Source organism: Triticum aestivum, chromosome 1B, assembly GCF_018294505.1.
Source record: "Triticum aestivum cultivar Chinese Spring chromosome 1B, IWGSC CS RefSeq v2.1, whole genome shotgun sequence".
Taxonomy (NCBI): domain Eukaryota; kingdom Viridiplantae; phylum Streptophyta; class Magnoliopsida; order Poales; family Poaceae; genus Triticum; species Triticum aestivum.
The window spans coordinates 656,617,669-656,635,714 of record NC_057795.1 but is presented as its reverse complement, the minus strand read 5'-3'; the positions used below and the strand labels follow the sequence as shown (position 1 = coordinate 656,635,714).

Below are 18,046 nucleotides of genomic sequence, written 5' to 3'. Positions count from 1 at the left end.
GGCCGCCGACGGAGAGCATGCTCCGGTTCCGGGGCGGGAGGCGGCGGGGCGGGAGGCCGGGGGCCGGGGCGCGGGGCGGGAGGCGGCGGGGAACGGCGGATCCGGCGGTGGGGAGTGTGGCGCAGGGGCGGGACGGCGGGGGCGTCGAGGGGAGGCGGCGGGCCGGCCGGATTGGTGGCGGACGACGGCCGGCGGCTTGGGAGGGAGGAAGCGGGAGGTTGGGGACGGGAAACTTCCCTCCCGCGCGACGGGGGAAGGGAGTGCGGGCTGGGGTCGAGCGCCCCCCTCCAACCCTCACTTCTACGGTTTGAAATTGGGTTTGAGGGTTGGACCCTTACTTTTTTTTGAGGGTTTGAGGGTTTAGGGGTTCTAGTCTTTGCGTTTTTTTTGTTGCAACCCGTAAAAAAACGGTTATTTTTTAGGGTTTGAGGGTTTAGGGGTACTACTAGTAATGCTCTAAGCTTAGCTTAGCTTTGCATGGTCCAGGGTGGTACATATGCAGGGCCAGACGCTGCATCTACAGTAGTACTCTAAACTATACTAATGGAGTAGTATTAGTCAGTCCGCCATGCCCTGCCAATCGCAGCACACACACCGGCACCGGTCGGCCGGCTTGCATCGTGCCATGTACAACGCGGCCGGAGGAGGATTGTTAACTGTGGTGGGGCCAACTCCACCGCGCGACCCATTTTGTTCGGGTGCGTCCGTTTAGGGTAAAACGAACGAATAGCGCGGCCCAACGCGCGGCCTCAAATGAACAAATGTTTGGTTTTCTTGAAGACTTTGAAAATGAGGAAATTGGAGTGACCTTGAAGATATTGATATTGATGCAAGGACTATGAAGCGTGAAGACTTTTATTTTCGTAGTTTCATTTTTTCTTTCTTGAGTCATAGGAAACACCGTACTGTTAAAGGGGTTCGAGATAAAACTAAGGAAAAGTTTCCAAGTGATGCTCATCTCAAAGCCTACACATACCCAATCCTTCAAGTGAAGCCTTTGGAAATCTCATACAGTTCAGTCAATTTCTTCAATGACGGAGATGAAGATCTTCTGTTCTCTGAGGAATTTATCCTGACTGAGGAGTTAGGAATTTGCCAGTGTGGATTGCCTACAAGTGAGGAACATGATAGCCCTGAGGAATTTGAGAGCTCAAATTTCTGACCGTTGTTGTGCTACGCGCCAGCTGTCCGAAATATCTTATCCACCTAACGGTCATATCATTGAAAGGCATTTATGTCTTATCATGTTGGGCTGCTCCCTGACTATAAATAGCTGCCCCCTTCAACCACTAGTCGGTTGGCTGCTCCGAGAAATAAATTGGCACTTGTCATTTAGAGCATCCCATCCACCGAGGAATTTGAGACAAAATCGGCAGTGAGGAAAAACCCAAAACCCCAACCCCTAAACCCAAAGTGATTGAACATCATTGAAGAGATTGTTCCTGTGTGGAACCGACGCTTGTTACCTTTGAACACTGTGCATCTTCCAGCCGGTTAGGCGTCATGGTCTAGAGCATCCAAGAGGAATTGTGAATCGGCGGGTGACCAACTCTGTGAAGGTTTGGAAGTCACCTTGAAGACTTATCACGAGTGATTGGGCGAGGTCTGTGTGACCTTAGCTCAAGGAGAATACAGTAAGGACTATGTGTCCTTTGGTTTAAATACCAAGCTGCTCCAACCAGACGTACAACTGTCACAACAATTGGAACTGGTCTACTAAATCACTGTCTTCACCGAGCTACTGGTTCTATTTCCTCAACCCTTTCATTTCCTCGCTCATGTGTTTTTGAAATTGATCGTTACTGTTTGAAGACTTTGCCTGAAGACTTTCTCAGTTTCCTCAATATTAATTCTTCAGTCATCTTATCTTCTGCCTGCTTATCCTGGTTACACAGTACTTGTGCTATGTGTATGTTTTATTTAGTCATGATGACCCTGCTACTGTCTTGTTATGTGTGCACCTGAGTACTTATTCTGCTGCTTGTAGTTCCTCACTTAGCAAATTCCTCAGTGACAAATTTGTAAAAATCACCGATTCACCCCCCCTCCAGTCGATATAACGCACTTTCAGTTCGAAACGTATGAATAAAACAACAATGTATATAGATCTAATTGCCAAGGAAGAACATACTGCACCTAGTTCTATCGACTAATTTGTAAAAGCCACCACAATCACGTCAAAGTTTAACAAAAATCGCTGAAACACTACAAGTTTGCTTACAACATCGAGCCTCATCACACGCCTCCATTGGCGTGGCTGCCGCCGCCTCCACATCCCACCAATTCACTGGCCACGGGCACACCCGTCCTTCTTGGTGGAATGACCCAGAACGACTTTGATAGAAGCCATCAATGCCTTGCCTAGTGTCATCGTTACCCAAACGACACAAGTTCGTCTCATCTGCAACAAGATCCTCCGGTCGAGCTCCCGTGCACACATCTCTACCATAGTGGATGCATTAGTGAGTGGCTGTTGAACCTTACCTCTTGCCCACTATGTTGACTCGGAATGCCGACTCTAACCTTGTCCCTGTCCTAGTTGTCATCCCATCAACGGATACACACCCCAACGGGAACCTCTGCCACAACGGTGGGGGCATCATCTCCATCATACATTCATCGGACATCTGCCCAGGGCCATTCCGGAATCATTTTCAGCAGATGGTTCACTCCTTGGATAGACAGGAGGGGCACCTTTTTTTACGTCTATGCGTCGGGGCTGCATTATCATAGGCATTGGTTCGCAACCTTCACTCTCGACAAGTGTGTTAACCTGCTGCAGTTTAGATGTACATTAATCATCATTGTATAAGAAGAAGGTTAAGGAATAGGTTTTGCACACTTTTGTCCGCTACTCCGAAACCCGACACTCGTATGCCGATCATATCTCGCATTGGATCAATATTCTTGAGGGCCATGCCGAGTTAAAATGTTATCATAAATTTATACTAAACATTTTTACTTATCAAAAATCATTTTTGTTAAAGATATACTAATGTTAACAATACAATTTTAATATGTTACGTTGAATACTTTTTTGGGTATAGCTAGCTGGGCTAATCATGTAAGCACCGTCATATACGATGATGTGCATATGTTTCAAGTCCTTGTAATATATATCACTACAAATGTGATTAACGTTGTTTATGTGATTCTATTTTTGTAAAAATATATGTTTAACAAATTCTATTGTCATAACATATTTCAGTGTGAATCGAGAAAAACAATATTATCACGCAGCACACTTGTATATGTTATTCCTGTGGAATCATTAAATATCTTACAAACTTGGTAGGGATTTTGAAATTGTATATAAACATATGTATCAAAGAACTAAGGGGAAGTTTCTAGAGTAGAACTACTGAGAATACGGTGAAGAGCGAGGGCATCTTTGATTCAAAGGATTTTCGTACGAATTTTGAAGGACTAGAATCCTTCACATTTTTCTTTATGATGATCGTTCATTTCATAAAATGAATCAAAGGAATTGTTTCTGTAGAAGTGCATGCTCTAGCCAATGCAACCAAAAGACTGATCTTATGGAAGAGATTAGGCAGCACATTATACGTCAACACTTCCCTTCACGTGTGGCTCCCTCAAGACTAAACATGGACCAAAAGTGGGCTGCAATTTAATTGCGCCAGTCAGGTCTTGAACTCATGATCTCTTGGCTCTGATACCATAGAGAAGTGCCTGCTCTAGTCAATGCAACCAAAAGACTGGTCTTATGGAAGAGACTAGACAGCACATTATGCGTCAACAGTTTCGAATGGTTATTTTGTATAACATTTCATAGAAACTTTAGCATCCATTCAAACCTCCTAAAAAAACTTTTTTCTTTTCCTCTGATGCAATCAAACAAAGCCGAAATCCTTTAGGAATCAAATGTGTATGCCATTGTAATCCTATGTTCTTGAAATCATGCCAATCAAAGAGGCCCTGATAATTCTAGAGGATTCTATCATTATTGAAATGGTGAAAAAAATGACATTAGAGCATCTACAACTGGACCCCTCAAACCCATCTGAAACGCCAGGGCAGGCCGCCCGGTCACTGCCCGGTCACGATTTTTTGACCCATACGGGCCTCTCAAACGACCCTTAAATGCCCGTCCTGACCGGCACCCCAAATATCCACCAAAATATGAGGCGGATATGGGGGGCGCCCGGACAAGCCCACCACGCCGCACCCGACCCACGCTGGTCCACCCGACCCCACATAAAATCCTCCCCATCCGCTCGCCGGACCAAACCCTAGCCACTTCACTCCCCTTCCATCCACTCCCCTCCATCACCCAAGCTCATCTCTGGCTCCTTCCGGTCCTCTCCGTCATGGCAGGCAGCGGATCTAGTCCTTCACCTCCAGATCCGTCGAACCCGAGCTCATCCCGCGCGGCCCGAGGAGGAGATCACCGTCCGGCTTGCGCTCCGCCGCGCCCGAGAGGAGGCCCGTGGACGGCTGCGTTCGGACTCCATCCGTCGGGAATCCATTGCGTCCGCCCAAATGGGGCATGGATCCGGCGCTAGGCCGGCCATAGCTGCCTCGCCGGAGGCTGTGCGGTCCGTCTGACATCCGAACACGTTGGCGGACGCGCAACCCCTCGGGTGGTGCGCCGGTATTGGGGACAAGGCCATGGCACGACATGCTCGCCGTGTAAAGCATCAGGCGTGGGAGGCGGCGGCGGATGTTGGCGAGGCGGAGTCGCATTCTCCGGCGACCCATATGGCGCATCAGTCCGGGCGCCGCAACCGCATCGTGGTGGACGTCGGCGGCTCGTCCTCGGATGGATCCATCATCGATCTGACGTCCACCGGCACAGTTCGGGTTCTGGTCTCCGACGAGGAAGAGTAGGGCATGGGAGACGGCAGGGCCTTCAGTCCCGTGAGCTAGCTCGTGTCCCATGCCCTACCCTAGCTTGTCGGCGACCGGCCCAACACTCTGAGAAGCGCAGCGGCCGGACATTGCCAGGACGGAGCCGGGCAAGTGGGGAGCAGAACCTGACAAACTCCGCGTAGATTAGGTTTCACGTTGCATGTAATAATATGGATTTGAGTTTTCTAATTTGAGGTATCCGGATGTGGAATGCGTTTTCTGAGAGGTGGCCGGTCACTGTCCACGGACGCGGCCGGGCGCGTCCACGGGCATTCGAGGGGTCGAATTTGCCAAGTCCGGTTGTAGATGCTCTCAAGCGGCATCACAAAACAGCGCAAATTAGTGTATGTCCTTCCATGAACCAGTGTTTCTTTCTATATGGCACACACATACCCTACTCCTATAAGCACCTCCGAAAGACCAAGCCGGCATATTATCTTGAGATTTTACGAAGTCACCGTAGACGCCTCGTTGTCAATGAGAACGTCTCCTCCCACTGAAGACGTATCACCGAAAATCCTGAAATAAATCCAGGACAAATGTGAGCATCCGGACTTGAACCCTGATGGGTTAAGGATACCACTGTCCACCTAATCATCCAACCACAGATTGGTTTGTATGAACAGTATAATTTTCAAAAGTTTCTCATACATCAATCACGAGCGAAAATGGTAGGAGGAAGCAACTCTTGCCAGAAATTATTGCAGGTAGGTCACCGGTAGCTATGCAATGTTATGCATGCTATCTTCGCCCATGAAGGAGCCTTGGCCATCCCGCGTGGAAGCAATGCGAATGATCGGCTGATGTGTGTCGGGAGATACGGGCACAACCTTCGGCCGTGGAGAAGCCATGGCCACCACCGTGTACAAGTCATGGGCGCTGGCGGTTGCTGGGACTACGCGAGGTAGGAGGACGGAGGCGGCGGCGCTGCGGTGAATAATGCTACGCATTTGGGTTGGCGGCTCAATTTGGGACGTGGTAATTCTACGTGTAGGTGTAGTTGATTGATGAGCTACTGCCTATTCGGCTTAGTTTGCCAGGCCTTGATGCAATATCTTGGCCTAATGAGCAAAATTCGGCTTTGAACATTTGTTAACCTTTCTCGACATAGATCCCAGTTTTTTGGTTCTAGGTTTCGGTTCATGGTGTCGAATCACGACATTGTCGATTTTTTACATTACAAGCATCATGTATTCTTTATTTTATTTTAATATCCATCTCTGAAATTTCAGGCCCACTGTTGGACGCATAAACACAATTTTACTTTCATCGATCCACGCCATTTTATCTCAATTTTCTAGTGGCCACTATCCCGTCATTGAGTCGATTCAACCTAGAGCTTTAGCCACGACTATTACTCCGTAGAACTATATATAGCATCCATCTCTCTGTAGGCAATAGCAAACCATGCACTTTCTGTGAAGGCAATCGCTTTAGCCAGGAGTAGCTCGTAATCCTCTTGGTGGCCACAAATGAAAAGCCCACTTGTTAAGTACTGTATCGTGCTATTGGCAAGCAGTGCATCTTAGATGAAGAAGACAGATGTGTATGGTAGACATGAGTCACATACATGTATCTCTTCTTTTCTTTCTCATCCGTCACGATTCAAAACAGAAGTATACGTTGATCATCTTTCAATTCCGGTAGCTAGCCAGCCATAGCCGCTCGACCAATTCTCGCCGCTCCCGGCGGCCGGCCGCGCGATCCACAGCACCAATTTATGGGGCAGCATTAATTCCGGTCGGATGGTAGGAGTACATACGAGAGCAACATGCACCAGCTCCCTTGGCTGGTCGTCCACGATGCATGGATCGGCCGAGCCCGGACAAAATCACTGTTTTGACCCTTTGTGCTAACAAATTTCCGAATTGACCTCGGTTGCAAAAAAATTCCTAATCTGACCTTTTTTGGTGACGCCAACATCCCTGGCGTCTGGGTTGCATTGGAGACGCCAGAGACCCTGGCGTCTGGTCCCTGGCCCGTACGACCCACGACCATGTTGACCAGCTGACGTGGCAAAGGGGCCAGACGCCAGGGTCCCTGCGTCTGGTCCTGGTAAGGGTCCAGACGCCAGGGTCCTTGGCGTCTGGCCCTGGTAAGGGACAATAATACATGTTTGTGTAGTTACTGCATGCAGGGAACAGTTGGCGGTTGAAGTATCATCCCGTGCTGTGCAGTCCTGGCGTCTATTGATTGATATAGCAGGTCAAGTCCATCTTGGGGCGCATTCTTGCACTCCGATAATTGAGAGGGTGCGAGCTCAGCTCAGCTCAGCGTGTTAATGCACAAGTCTTCTCTGTCAAAGCAATGGGTCCTAGATAGAGTGATACTGTAGTGATAACCTAGCAGTAAAATCATTGGTGAGCTCTTAGACCAAGGTGCCTAAAATAATCGGGGCAATTGTCACATCCTCCTCTCAACGGACGCATGCATATTCTAGTACTTGGGAGTGCAGAGATTGGTTTGACAGCCATAGGTAAAGGGCCTTGCAATAGTACTCCTAGTACCACTGGTAAGATAAAGATCATTGCTGAAATTCCAACATATTACTATTTACCTTCGTCTTGGTTTATTAGTATTTTTGTATTATGTGTCAAATTTTAATCTTAAATTTAACTAACAAAATATTAATGCATGTACAAAAATTTAATTGAAAACAATGTTCAACTATAATGCAACGATATAATTTTTTATGACATACATTAATATTTTGTTAGTTAAATATCTAGTAAAATATTGACACAAAATATAGAGAAGACTTATAACCCAGGATGGAGGCGGGTCAGTTCTTTTGGGAGAATCGCCCCCCTCCCCAGCTTCTCACAGAAGCGTCACTCCATATATATTTTTTACAATCTTATCTAGCACTGGATAAACGCAAGTGATACTTGTTGGTCTATCGTTGAACCATGGATATATTTTTAGACGGGGAATATATTAAAATCAAGCATATATCAATTACATGCAGTCTCTGCATCAACAAGATGTCCAAAACATCTAGGATGCACCGCAAAAAGAAAAAAGATAGAAAAAGGAAAATAAGACAGCATCCGAACTATAAAGAAGGTTTTCCAAAAACAACGTCTTCAGGAAAAAAAAATGCACACACGTTGTCATTGCCGGATCAAACGTCATAGGTTTTCATCCTTGGAAAAAGACCACGTTCCCAAAAGCAAAGCCTTCAACAAGGTCATCGTTATGCATAACCATGGATACACTAATATAATTACCTCATGAGTAAGGGCTCTCTACTTGCAGTAGGAGCACTACTAGTATTATTACTAATTAAGTGAAGCAAGATGAAGTGAGCATTGCTATTCCGACTTCAATTTGAGGCAAGAATGTTCGTCCCTTGAGGAAGAAGGGATGCTGATTCCACGCCCAACTCTCGCAGCCATTGACCCATTATTTCTACACGCCAAAGTCATTAACCCGTCCTCCTACAGATACAGATAGGAGTATTCCCGATTCTCGAATCTAGGCCACTCCAACTCCAAAGATCATAGTGCGCAGCATAGCTTTGTCCATCAAGCATCGCCGGGGCCATTCAGAAAAAGAACAAAAGAAAAAGAAAAGCGCGGATCCAGTGCCAATCGATAGCCATGTATAGGCTTTTAAGCGAAGCAGATGATCTTATCCTCGCAGATGATCCATGTATACGCTTTACAAGGGCCAGACGCCAAGGACCCTAGCGTCTGGACCCTTACCAGGGCCAGACGCCAAGTACCCTGGCGTCTGGCCCCTTTGCCACGTCAGCCAGTCAACGTGGTCGCGGGTCGTGCGGGCCAGGGACCAGACGCCAGGGTCCCTGGCGTCTCCAATGCAACCCAGACGCCAGAGATGTTGGCGTCACCAAAAAAGATCAGCTTAGGAATTTTTTTGCAACCGAGGTCAATTCGGAAATTTGTTAGCACAAAAGGTCAAAACAGTGATTTTGTCCGCCGAGCCCCCAACCAAGCCCAGGCCCCGGGCTATGCAAGTAAGAGGAGACGGATCCGACGAGGATTCGACGACGGCGACGAGACCATCCCCACCCCCACCACGTGATGGCGTGCGCGTACCTCCGGCTTGCCCCCCGCGCGGCACGGGCGAGATTTCTTATCGACTTTTCACTCGCTGCTTTATTTATTTGCTGCACATCTCTGGTTCTGGTCAAAGCGTGCGATCCACAGCACGCACGCACGCACGGGGGCGGTGGTCTCGCTCGGGTCAGGGGGACACGGGAGCAGGCCGGCGCACGCAACAGCGATCACGAACTGACATGGCCGGCCCTGTAGTACTACGTGGAAATGACGTGGCAATCCCACTGTGTGCGTGTGTGTCTCTGCTCGCGCCCGGAAAAGCAGAGGGCGTCTCCCCGGGCCGTCTTGTCATCCTCAGCCCATCCCTGGTGTCTCTCTAGTCGCTACCTACAGGCTAGAGGCTACAGCTTGCTCGTAACTCGTAGCGTAGCCAAGCTCGTAGCTAGCCTCTCGTCACAAGCGAACAACACTATTTGACCCTAGAACAGCTAGCCGGTCGGCGGGCCCGTGCATGCCGGCCCTACTCCACAAACCACCGGCCCTTCCACCTCCCATTCGCACCCAGCCAAAGAGAGCCAGACCGGCCAGGTTTGAAGCAAAGCAAACGACGACACGGGAGCGCCTCCGTAGGCCCGCCCGGCCCATGGCCGGGACACAGCCACAGTGCTGGATCAATCAATCTTCCTTCCCCAGAGTCGATTAGATTAACCCACCGTCCGAGCAAACGTGACGCTCTTCGACCACGACGTCCAGCGTGCTCTGAGGCCAACTCCACCGCGCGACCCCAAACAAACGTTCGTTTTGTCCGGTTTCGGTTCGTTTGGTTAGGGGTTTGGGGTCGTGTCCGGGCCTGTCCTTTGCCCCATTCTGTCCGCGTATATTTCTTTGCAAGTCCTTAAAATTTTTTTATCATTCATTTTCGGTACATAACAATACATCATCACATTTTGACTAGTAAAACAAGGCCAAAGAAAACAAGAACCACAAAAATACATTGGAGAAGATACCCAACTTCCATAACTGCTCCCTTGAGTTGGGTTAGCGCCTTCTCGATGCACTCATTGTTGATCTATGGAGGAGGCACGACGTTGCCCCCTCCTTTCTTCTTCAAGCCAGAAGTCGACGTTGCTTCCTCACACGTAGTATCGTGCCTTGTTGCTTCTTCGCACGTAGTATCGTGCCTAGACTCTAATCTAGCAACAAATGCACTTGTCTCATCTAAAGCTTCTAAGCTAGCTAAAAGTGCACGAACATGCACTACATTTCGCTCTATCAACTGATCGGTGTACTCTTGTTCCCAATACCAAAACTTGCATCCGGTCTACACAAAAAAACTTAAAGTTAGCACCACTAGTCTAACCCAAGAGCACAAACATGCACCGAAGCTAAAAGAGCACATACCCCATCGTTTAAGCACTTGATGAACACCCACCCGGGATGCTCTGGCATTGTAGACACGCGGCGCACGATCACCCTTGGGCAGTGGTCGCACTTGATGAGGGGCAACGGTGCGCCGACGAGCTTTTGGGCAAGCACCGAGCCCGGCCAGCCGCCATTCACGTATCTGCCGGCGGACCACCGACGGTGCAGATCCGAGCGGCTAAAGGACGAGCCACTGCCTGCATGTGGCCTTGCGGCCCTGCCAGGGCCTTCCGGCAAGGTGCCCGGCCAGTCCATGGCGCGGCCCGGCCTCCCACAGCCGGGCGAGCTCAAGACCGACCGGATCCGCCCCAAATCCGGCCGGTGGGTGCGCAAACAAGGTGGCCGTGCTTGGGTAGCTCGGCGGCGACGAGAGGAACGGGCTGGGCAAGCGCGCGTCCGAGGTGCACGGCTGCAATGGCAGCGGGCGGCCGGCGGCGGCGAGGGGGGGAGAGAGGGGAAGAGTGTGGAAGAGTGGAGTGGATGCGGCCGGAGGGAGGAGGGGGGCGGATAAAAAAAGATCCGTCCTGTGCCACCGACGGGCGGTCCAGGGGAGGACACGCGCAGACGACCCGCGCGTCCGCGTGGTGTCCGTTTCGCCCCAAAAGCGGCGCAAACTTGGGCCGCGGATGGGTCAAAAGCGGACACAAAATGGACAAAAGTCCGTTTGCGCCCGCGCTCTGGGCCGCCTCCTTTGTCCCTTTTACCCCAAACGGCCCGGGACGGACATGATAGGGTCGCGCGGTGGAGTTGCCCTGAGCCAATGTAAATCACCGTGGCAGCGGACACTGGTTACGTTGCTCGCTCGCCGGGGCGTCCGTCAACTGAGGGGCACGTACAGCAGGGGCACATTTACCCCGACGCAGCGGCAGTGCCGTGCAATGGCAGCTTCGTCAGTAGGAGCGGCGCGCGCGTGATCCATGGAACGGAACCGCAGCAGGCGAGAGGAGCGGCGCGCCGCAGAGGCTGCTTGCCTGCAGTGCCGCTGAACGACGACGACGACTGCTTCCCTTGCTGCCAACGGACAAAATTACTGTTCTGACCCTTAAGGCAAACTAAATCCCGATTTGACCTCGTTCCAAAAAAAATTTCGTTTCTGACCTTTTTTGGTGATGCCAAGGTCCCTGGCGTCTGGGTTACGAAGCAGACGCCACGGTCCCTGGCGTCTGGCCCCTGGCCCGCACTGCCCGCCTGCCCGTTGACCTGCTGACGTGGCAAAGGGTCCAGACGCCAGGGTCCGTGGCGTCTGGCCCCGGTAAGTGGATAACCCCACCGGGAGAGTGTGTGGGTCCCACCCCACACACTTTCCCCAATCCAGCCCGAGCTTGAAGAAGAGCTGCTGCCTCCCCACTCTCTCTCACCCCTCAAGCTCCCCCTCAAATCCTCTCCAAAAGGTACATCCCTTAGGTGGATCTTTCCATCACTTTGTTGCTCTTGTTAATCTCTCCCAAATCATCCAATTATTTTTTGTTAAGTCTTGTCCTTTTGGTTGCATTTTATACATGTTGGTGGAACCCTAGTTCATGTTTTCTCCCCCTTATGTTAGTGTGAATGGCTTGGTTAACTTTGATAATATAGTGCTATGCATGGTGTGTAGTAGGAATATATGTTTGTTGAGTAGAAAGATTGGGGGTTAGGGTTAGTTAGTGATTAGGGTTAACTTTGCTTAGTGTGTTAATTAGTGATTAGTGATACTTTTGTGGACATCACCAATAATTTAGTGTTGATATGATTTGGATATAATAAGATGTATTTGGATAAACACCAATTCTCATTGAGGTCTTAAATGCATTCATGTAATTTTTAGATGGAGAGACTTGTTAATGTTCATTACATTGACAAGGAGGCATTCTTGAGTAACAATGCCGACACGGGTGAGGAACCATTGGTTTTTGATAGAAGCCCTAGCTATGAGGATGTTGTTGCAAAAGTGAGACAAGTCTTGAAGTGGATGGACACCAATGTTGATGTTAAGTTAATAGGAAGGTATGATGTTGGAGTTGGAGCCAAATCTCGCTTGAAAAGTATGCCTATCACCTCGGATTTGCATTGGGATGTATACAAGGAAAAAGTATCCCAATCGGAAGACAAGTCACTTGAATTGTTTGCCACCACTGAATCTCCTCGGTTTACCTTTGATTTGAACCGGCATGTCTCTTCCCCAATGGATGACATGAGCGAGAGGACAATGGTGCCACTTGTTGAGCATAGGGTTGTGGTTGATGCCCCCAATGTTTATCCCCCACCATGTCCCCGTGTACCAACTATCAAAGCAAATGAGGTTGAGTTGTATGCCCCCAATGCTTCTAGCCAACCACCAACTAGCCAAGCAAATGAGGTTGAGTTGTATGCCCCCAATGCTTCTAGCCAACCACCAACTAGCCAAGCAAATGAAGTTGAGGTGATTGCTAGTGACGGAGTAATTCAAGAGGATGAAGATGCTTATGATGACGACGAAGAGCAAGAGGAAGGGTTTCATGGCAATGATGTTGGTGACTTGGATGTGTACATAGCGCAAAAGGACATGGATCGTGACTTGCCTTTTAGGCGTCAATATGCGTATGACTCGGATGACGAGGGTCCAGTTGAACAGTTGGACGAGGATGGATTCACAAAGGAGGAGAACCAAATCCACTTTGAGCTGACGGGCTTACAAAAAAGAACTCACTTATTTAAAGATCTCGGCCTTGCCCATAAAGCTGTTGTTGACGGTGGAATGAGAATGACGGCGATTGAGCCAACACCATGCCCGGATCCAGGAGAACCAAGGGTGGAGAATGAGGACGAGAATGCTTATTTGAAGAAAGGATTGAAGTTTCTGAGCTTGCCTATGCTGAAGTTTTGGTTGGCTGACTATGCCATTCGAAACCATAGGCCAATTTATGTTGAGCACTCCGACATGAAATTGCGTTACACCGTGGTGTGTGAGCAAAAGGAATGCACATGGAAGGTTCGTGCAAGAAAGCTTAAAGAAACCGAAGAATGGGTGTTAACAAGTTGTGATACCACTCATAGATGCAAACCGCCATCGAAACGACTTAGAAAGACACACCGTCAACTCACATCTGAGTATCTTGGATACAAATGGATGAAAGACATAGCCTTTGATCCCACTGTGAAAGTGAGGTTTCTCATGCGGACGGTGAAAAAACAATTTGGTTATGAAGTCAAGTATGGGAAGGCATGGAAGGCAAAGGCAAATGCTATTAGGATGTTGTACGGTGGTTATGAAGAAGCATACAACCAGCTCCCAAGGTTGTTGGCCGCCATTGCACATAGGAACCCGGGCATGTTTCATGTGGTCGAGGATCACGAGGGAGTGTTCCACCGTGCCTTCTGGAGTTATGGACAATGTGTGGAGGCGTTTCAGCATTGTCGTCCGGTCTTGTCTATAGATGGCACGTTCTTGACCGGTAGATATAAGGGCACACTAATGGTAGCAATGGCGCACTCATCAAACGACAACGTGTTGCCATGTGCATTTGCTTTGGTGCCTTCCGAGCACCAAGACAACTGGGAGTGGTTCATGGGTCATGTTAGGCACAACGTGATTGGGGCTAGGGAGGTATGCATCATATCGGACCGACATCATGGCATACTCAAGGCAATGGACATTGTTATTCCAGGATTTCCAAAGCTTCACCACAGATGGTGCATGAGGCATTTCGTGGCCAACTTTTACCGGGCATGTAAGAGCAAGGAGCTCAGCAAAGACCTTACCCATGTATGTGTGGCCTTCACCACCCAAGGTTTCGATGCTCGGTACAACAAACTCTTTGCAGCGGTGAACGAAGGGGGAAAAGACTTCTTAACTAGGAATTTAAGTGAGAAGCACAAGTGGGCACGCGCTCATGACGATGGTGGTTGGCGATATGGCGACATGACGAGCAATCTCGTAGAATGTTTCAACAATGTGTTGAAGGGTGCTCGTGCTTTGCCGGTGACTGCAATAGTGGAGTACACCTTCTTCAAGCTTAATGAGTACTTTCAGAGGCATTCTGAAGAGACTGCAAAATGGATAGGTGAAAAAAAGGATTATCCGGAAAAGGTTGATGAATGGTTGCAGTTACAAGCAAGCAAGTCTTCACGACAACAAGTTATCGTATTCGATAGACTTGAAATGATCTATCAAATTGATGAGCCAGGTGGCACAACACGAGATGGTAGACAATATGGTGGTGCTGCATTTGAGGTGAAACTGAAGACTCGGTGGTGCCAGTGCGAGAGGCCTAGTAAGTATCATTGGCCATGCTCGCATTTGATAACGGCGGCGAAGGCGAGAAACATACATGTTAATGATGGAAAAACCGTGAGGATGCAAGAGTTCCATGTGGAAGCTACTAGGTTGACATGGGCGCCAAGATTTCACCCTTTCTTGGACCAATCACAGTGGCCTGAGTACCATGGCCCTCATATTAGGCCAGACCCTCTTCTGAAGGTGGAGACGAAGGGTAGAAGGAGAACTAAGAGGTTCAGGGGTGATATGGATGACCTGGCTGGATACACTGGCATGAAACAATTTGGTAGCGGTCATTTCATGGAGGCTCCTGACATTATCAACTGTGGGGTGTGCGGTGAAGGGGGACACAATGAGCGGACATGCAAAAAAAAGAAAACCAAAAAAAGAAAAACAAGTCGTGGAGGCGGCACCGATGGTGAAAGAGGTGGAAGAGGTGACGGTGGTGGTGGTCGAGGAAGAACGAGTGTCAGAGGTGGTAGTGGTGGTCGTAGAGGGAGCACAAGTGCTAGAGGTGCTAGTGTTCGTAGAGGGAGCACAAGTGCTAGAGGTGGTGGTCGAGCTAGCACAAGTGCTAGAGGTGGTGGTCGAGCAGGCACAAGTGCTAGAGGTGGTCGTGGTCGAAGAGGAAGCACAAGTGCTAGAGGTGGTCGTAGAGGAATGGTTGATAATGGATCGGCCTTCGGTTATTTGTTTAATCCAGATGGTTGATCTAATAATAATGGTATATTATTTGTTCATACAATTCCTAGCATTTATGCATTTGCTCTCTTAATGTCTTGTGCTAACAATTGTTCTTTTTGTAGGCATGGCTTCATCCGGTTCCAGGACGAGGCCACCGTGCGCGGACCAAGAGGACATGCCGAAGACGTGGTTGGAGGCCAGTTTGGACAAGAAGAAGGAGAAGGATGTGCCCACACCACCATGTTGGTGTGGTGATGTTTGCAAGCTGAAGGTGTCCACTGACCGCAACAAGTCATGGACAGAAGGTAGAAGGTTTTTCGTGTGTCCCAACTATGCACATGATCGTCGAAGGCCAACTAACGCATATGACATACCACCGGTATGTTAGGTGTACATATAAAAAACATCAACAAGTTGTCACTCATATGTCTAACAAAATCATGGTTTATATGTAGTCCCCTCCTCCACTTTGCAAGTACTTCACTTGGATAGATCACGAGGTACCAAAAGATATCCAAGAGGACCAACGTGCAGATTGGTTACGGAGGCAGCGCCTATTCGAGGAGTCCTATGCACGGGGATTGGAGCGGGAGCGTCGTGAGAAGGAGGCTCGTGAGCGCAAGAAGCGTGAGCAAGAGAGGGCACGCAAAGAGAAGGCGGCTCGTCAAGAAGAGAGGGCAAGCAAACTTGCAAGGGCTCGCGATGCACGAGACGAGGACGAGGCACGTGACAAGAAGGGAAAGTGGCCCCGGACTACTCAGTAGACAAATGGAAAGGCACCGGCATCGATGATGAACTGTCGAGACTTTGTTTAATGTATGAACTTATTATTCGAGACCTTGTGTGGTCATGAACTATTTCTGTCATTCGAGACTATTTGAGATTATGTGCAAACTATGTTCGTCATTCGAGACTAGTTGATATGCTTTGTTCATATTTTTGGTTGAGAGTAGCATGCTTTGTTCATATTTAACAGTGTTTGCTAGTTGTTGCTAAGCAAAAACTTTAACAAGCTGTGTGCAAAAACACCAGGCCCACACCCAGACGCCAGGGTCCCTGGCGTCTGGCTTGCTTTGCTCGCGCAGGTGACTGGACAGGCTGTCTGGTGTGTCTGATGGACAACCAGACGCCAAGGTCCATGGCGTCTGCCTCCCACACCCAGACGCCAGGGTCCCTGGCGTCTGGCTTGCTTTGCTCGCGCAGGTGACCAGACAGGCCGTCTGGTGTGTCTGATGGACACCCAGACGCCAAGGTTCATGGCGTCTGCCTCCCACACCCAGACGCCAGGAACCCTGGCGTCTGGCGTGCTTTGCTCACGCAGGTGACCAGACAGGCCGTCTGGTGTGTCTGATGGACACCCAGACGCCAAGGTTCATGGCGTCTGCCTCCCACACCCAGACGCCAGGAACCCTGGCGTCTGGTGTGCTTTGCTCACGCAGGTGACCAGACAGGCCGTCTGGTGTGTCTGATGGACACCCAGACGCCAAGGTCCCTGGCGTCTGGTGTCTAATGGATAAGATTCGAGTGGATAAGATTTTGGGCCCACCTCTACCCCTCTCATCCATTCATCTCCACCTCTACCCCTCTCATTTCACTCATATCCACCCACTCTCACCTCTAGCCCTGCCAACGTCACTCCCTCGTCCAGCACCCTAACCCCCCCCTCAAGATCTCTCACAAATCGGTCCGGTTTGACCGTTGGATCTTCAGGATTTCGAGACTAGAAGGTAAATCAACTCCACCCCCATTTTTTGGTTGGTTTAATTTATCATACTTTTGTGAAAACCCTAGTTTGTTTTCCTCGTGGTTTAATGTATCATAGGTTAGCTACTAAGAGATTTGTGTGCTGTAGATGGCTAACGAAACTCAGTGGGTGCTTAGCCCTGTTGTTCATGTGCATGGCTTGTCTCCATGTATTGTGCAAGTTAGTCAAGTGGACCTCACTTTCGATTGGTTGAAGACTAAATTCATGTTGAAGCAAGGGTTGAAGGAAGAGGATTTTGTGTACTACGTCAGCAGGAGGAAGTCAGATGGCCCCGGGGAAAGAAAATTGGTTGACATAACTGATGATGACAAGATTCAAGAAATGCTGGAAGAATGGAAATGGAAAAGGGTTGTTGACTTGCATTGCTACAGGAAACCGAGTTATATGTGATGTTCATGTCGTTTCAACCATCGTGGTCATGAACTACTTATGTCATTCGAGACTATTTGTGTAATTTGAACTATGTTTGTAATTTGCTATGTCATTCGAGACATTGTATCGTAGACCATCGTGGTCATGAACTAAGTTTGTAATTTGAACTATGTTTGTCATTTGTCAACTATAGTGTTATGAAAAGACTATGCAATGCTTATGTATGTATGTTATTCGAAACTACAAGTGAAAAGACAAAACTACAAGTGAAAAAGCAAGTATTGTCTGCACCATGACCAGACGCCAAGGACCCTGGCGTCTGGCTCCCCTGCTTTACCCTGTTTCTGGTGTCAGTAGACTGCCAGACGCCAAGGACCCTGGCGTTTGGTCGCCTGACTTACAGCCAGACGCCAAGGACCCTGGCGTCTGGTCCCCTGACTTACAGCCAGACGCCAAGGACCCTGGCGTCTGGCTCCCTGTGCATATAAATGACTAAGTACAGATTTCATCATTCATGTAAACATTCATATAAATGACTAAATCACAGGAAACAACAATTAACATAAATCACATCATTCATGTCAAACATTCATAGCAACTTCACGAATCCGGTACAACTTAATTCGAACGGCAACAAGTTCATGGAAAGAAACGACAACAAGTTCATGGAAAGAG

At 48.9% G+C, this 18,046-nt stretch overlaps 1 protein-coding gene across 1 annotated transcript; it reads left to right on the top strand.

Annotated features, from left to right (window-relative positions):
• Positions 1-11,618: 11,618 nt before the first annotated feature.
• Positions 11,619-15,998, top strand: LOC123081727 (uncharacterized). The gene is made up of 3 exons (XM_044504270.1): positions 11,619-11,707; positions 15,357-15,613; positions 15,690-15,998. Exons 2-3 carry the CDS (start codon positions 15,359-15,361, stop codon positions 15,996-15,998), a joined length of 564 nt encoding a protein of 187 aa, XP_044360205.1. The 5' UTR covers positions 11,619-11,707; positions 15,357-15,358.
• Positions 15,999-18,046: the final 2,048 nt, after the last annotated feature.

What these genes read in the sequence shown, in the direction of transcription:
- LOC123081727 (XM_044504270.1), top strand. Translation starts at nt 15,359, where the DNA reads ATGGCTTCATCCGGTTCCAGGACGAGGCCACCGTGCGCGGACCAAGAG. An exon ending in ACGCATATGACATACCACCG is followed by an intron (nt 15,614 to 15,689) that starts GTATGTTAGGTG and finishes GTTTATATGTAG; the next exon opens with TCCCCTCCTCCACTTTGCAA.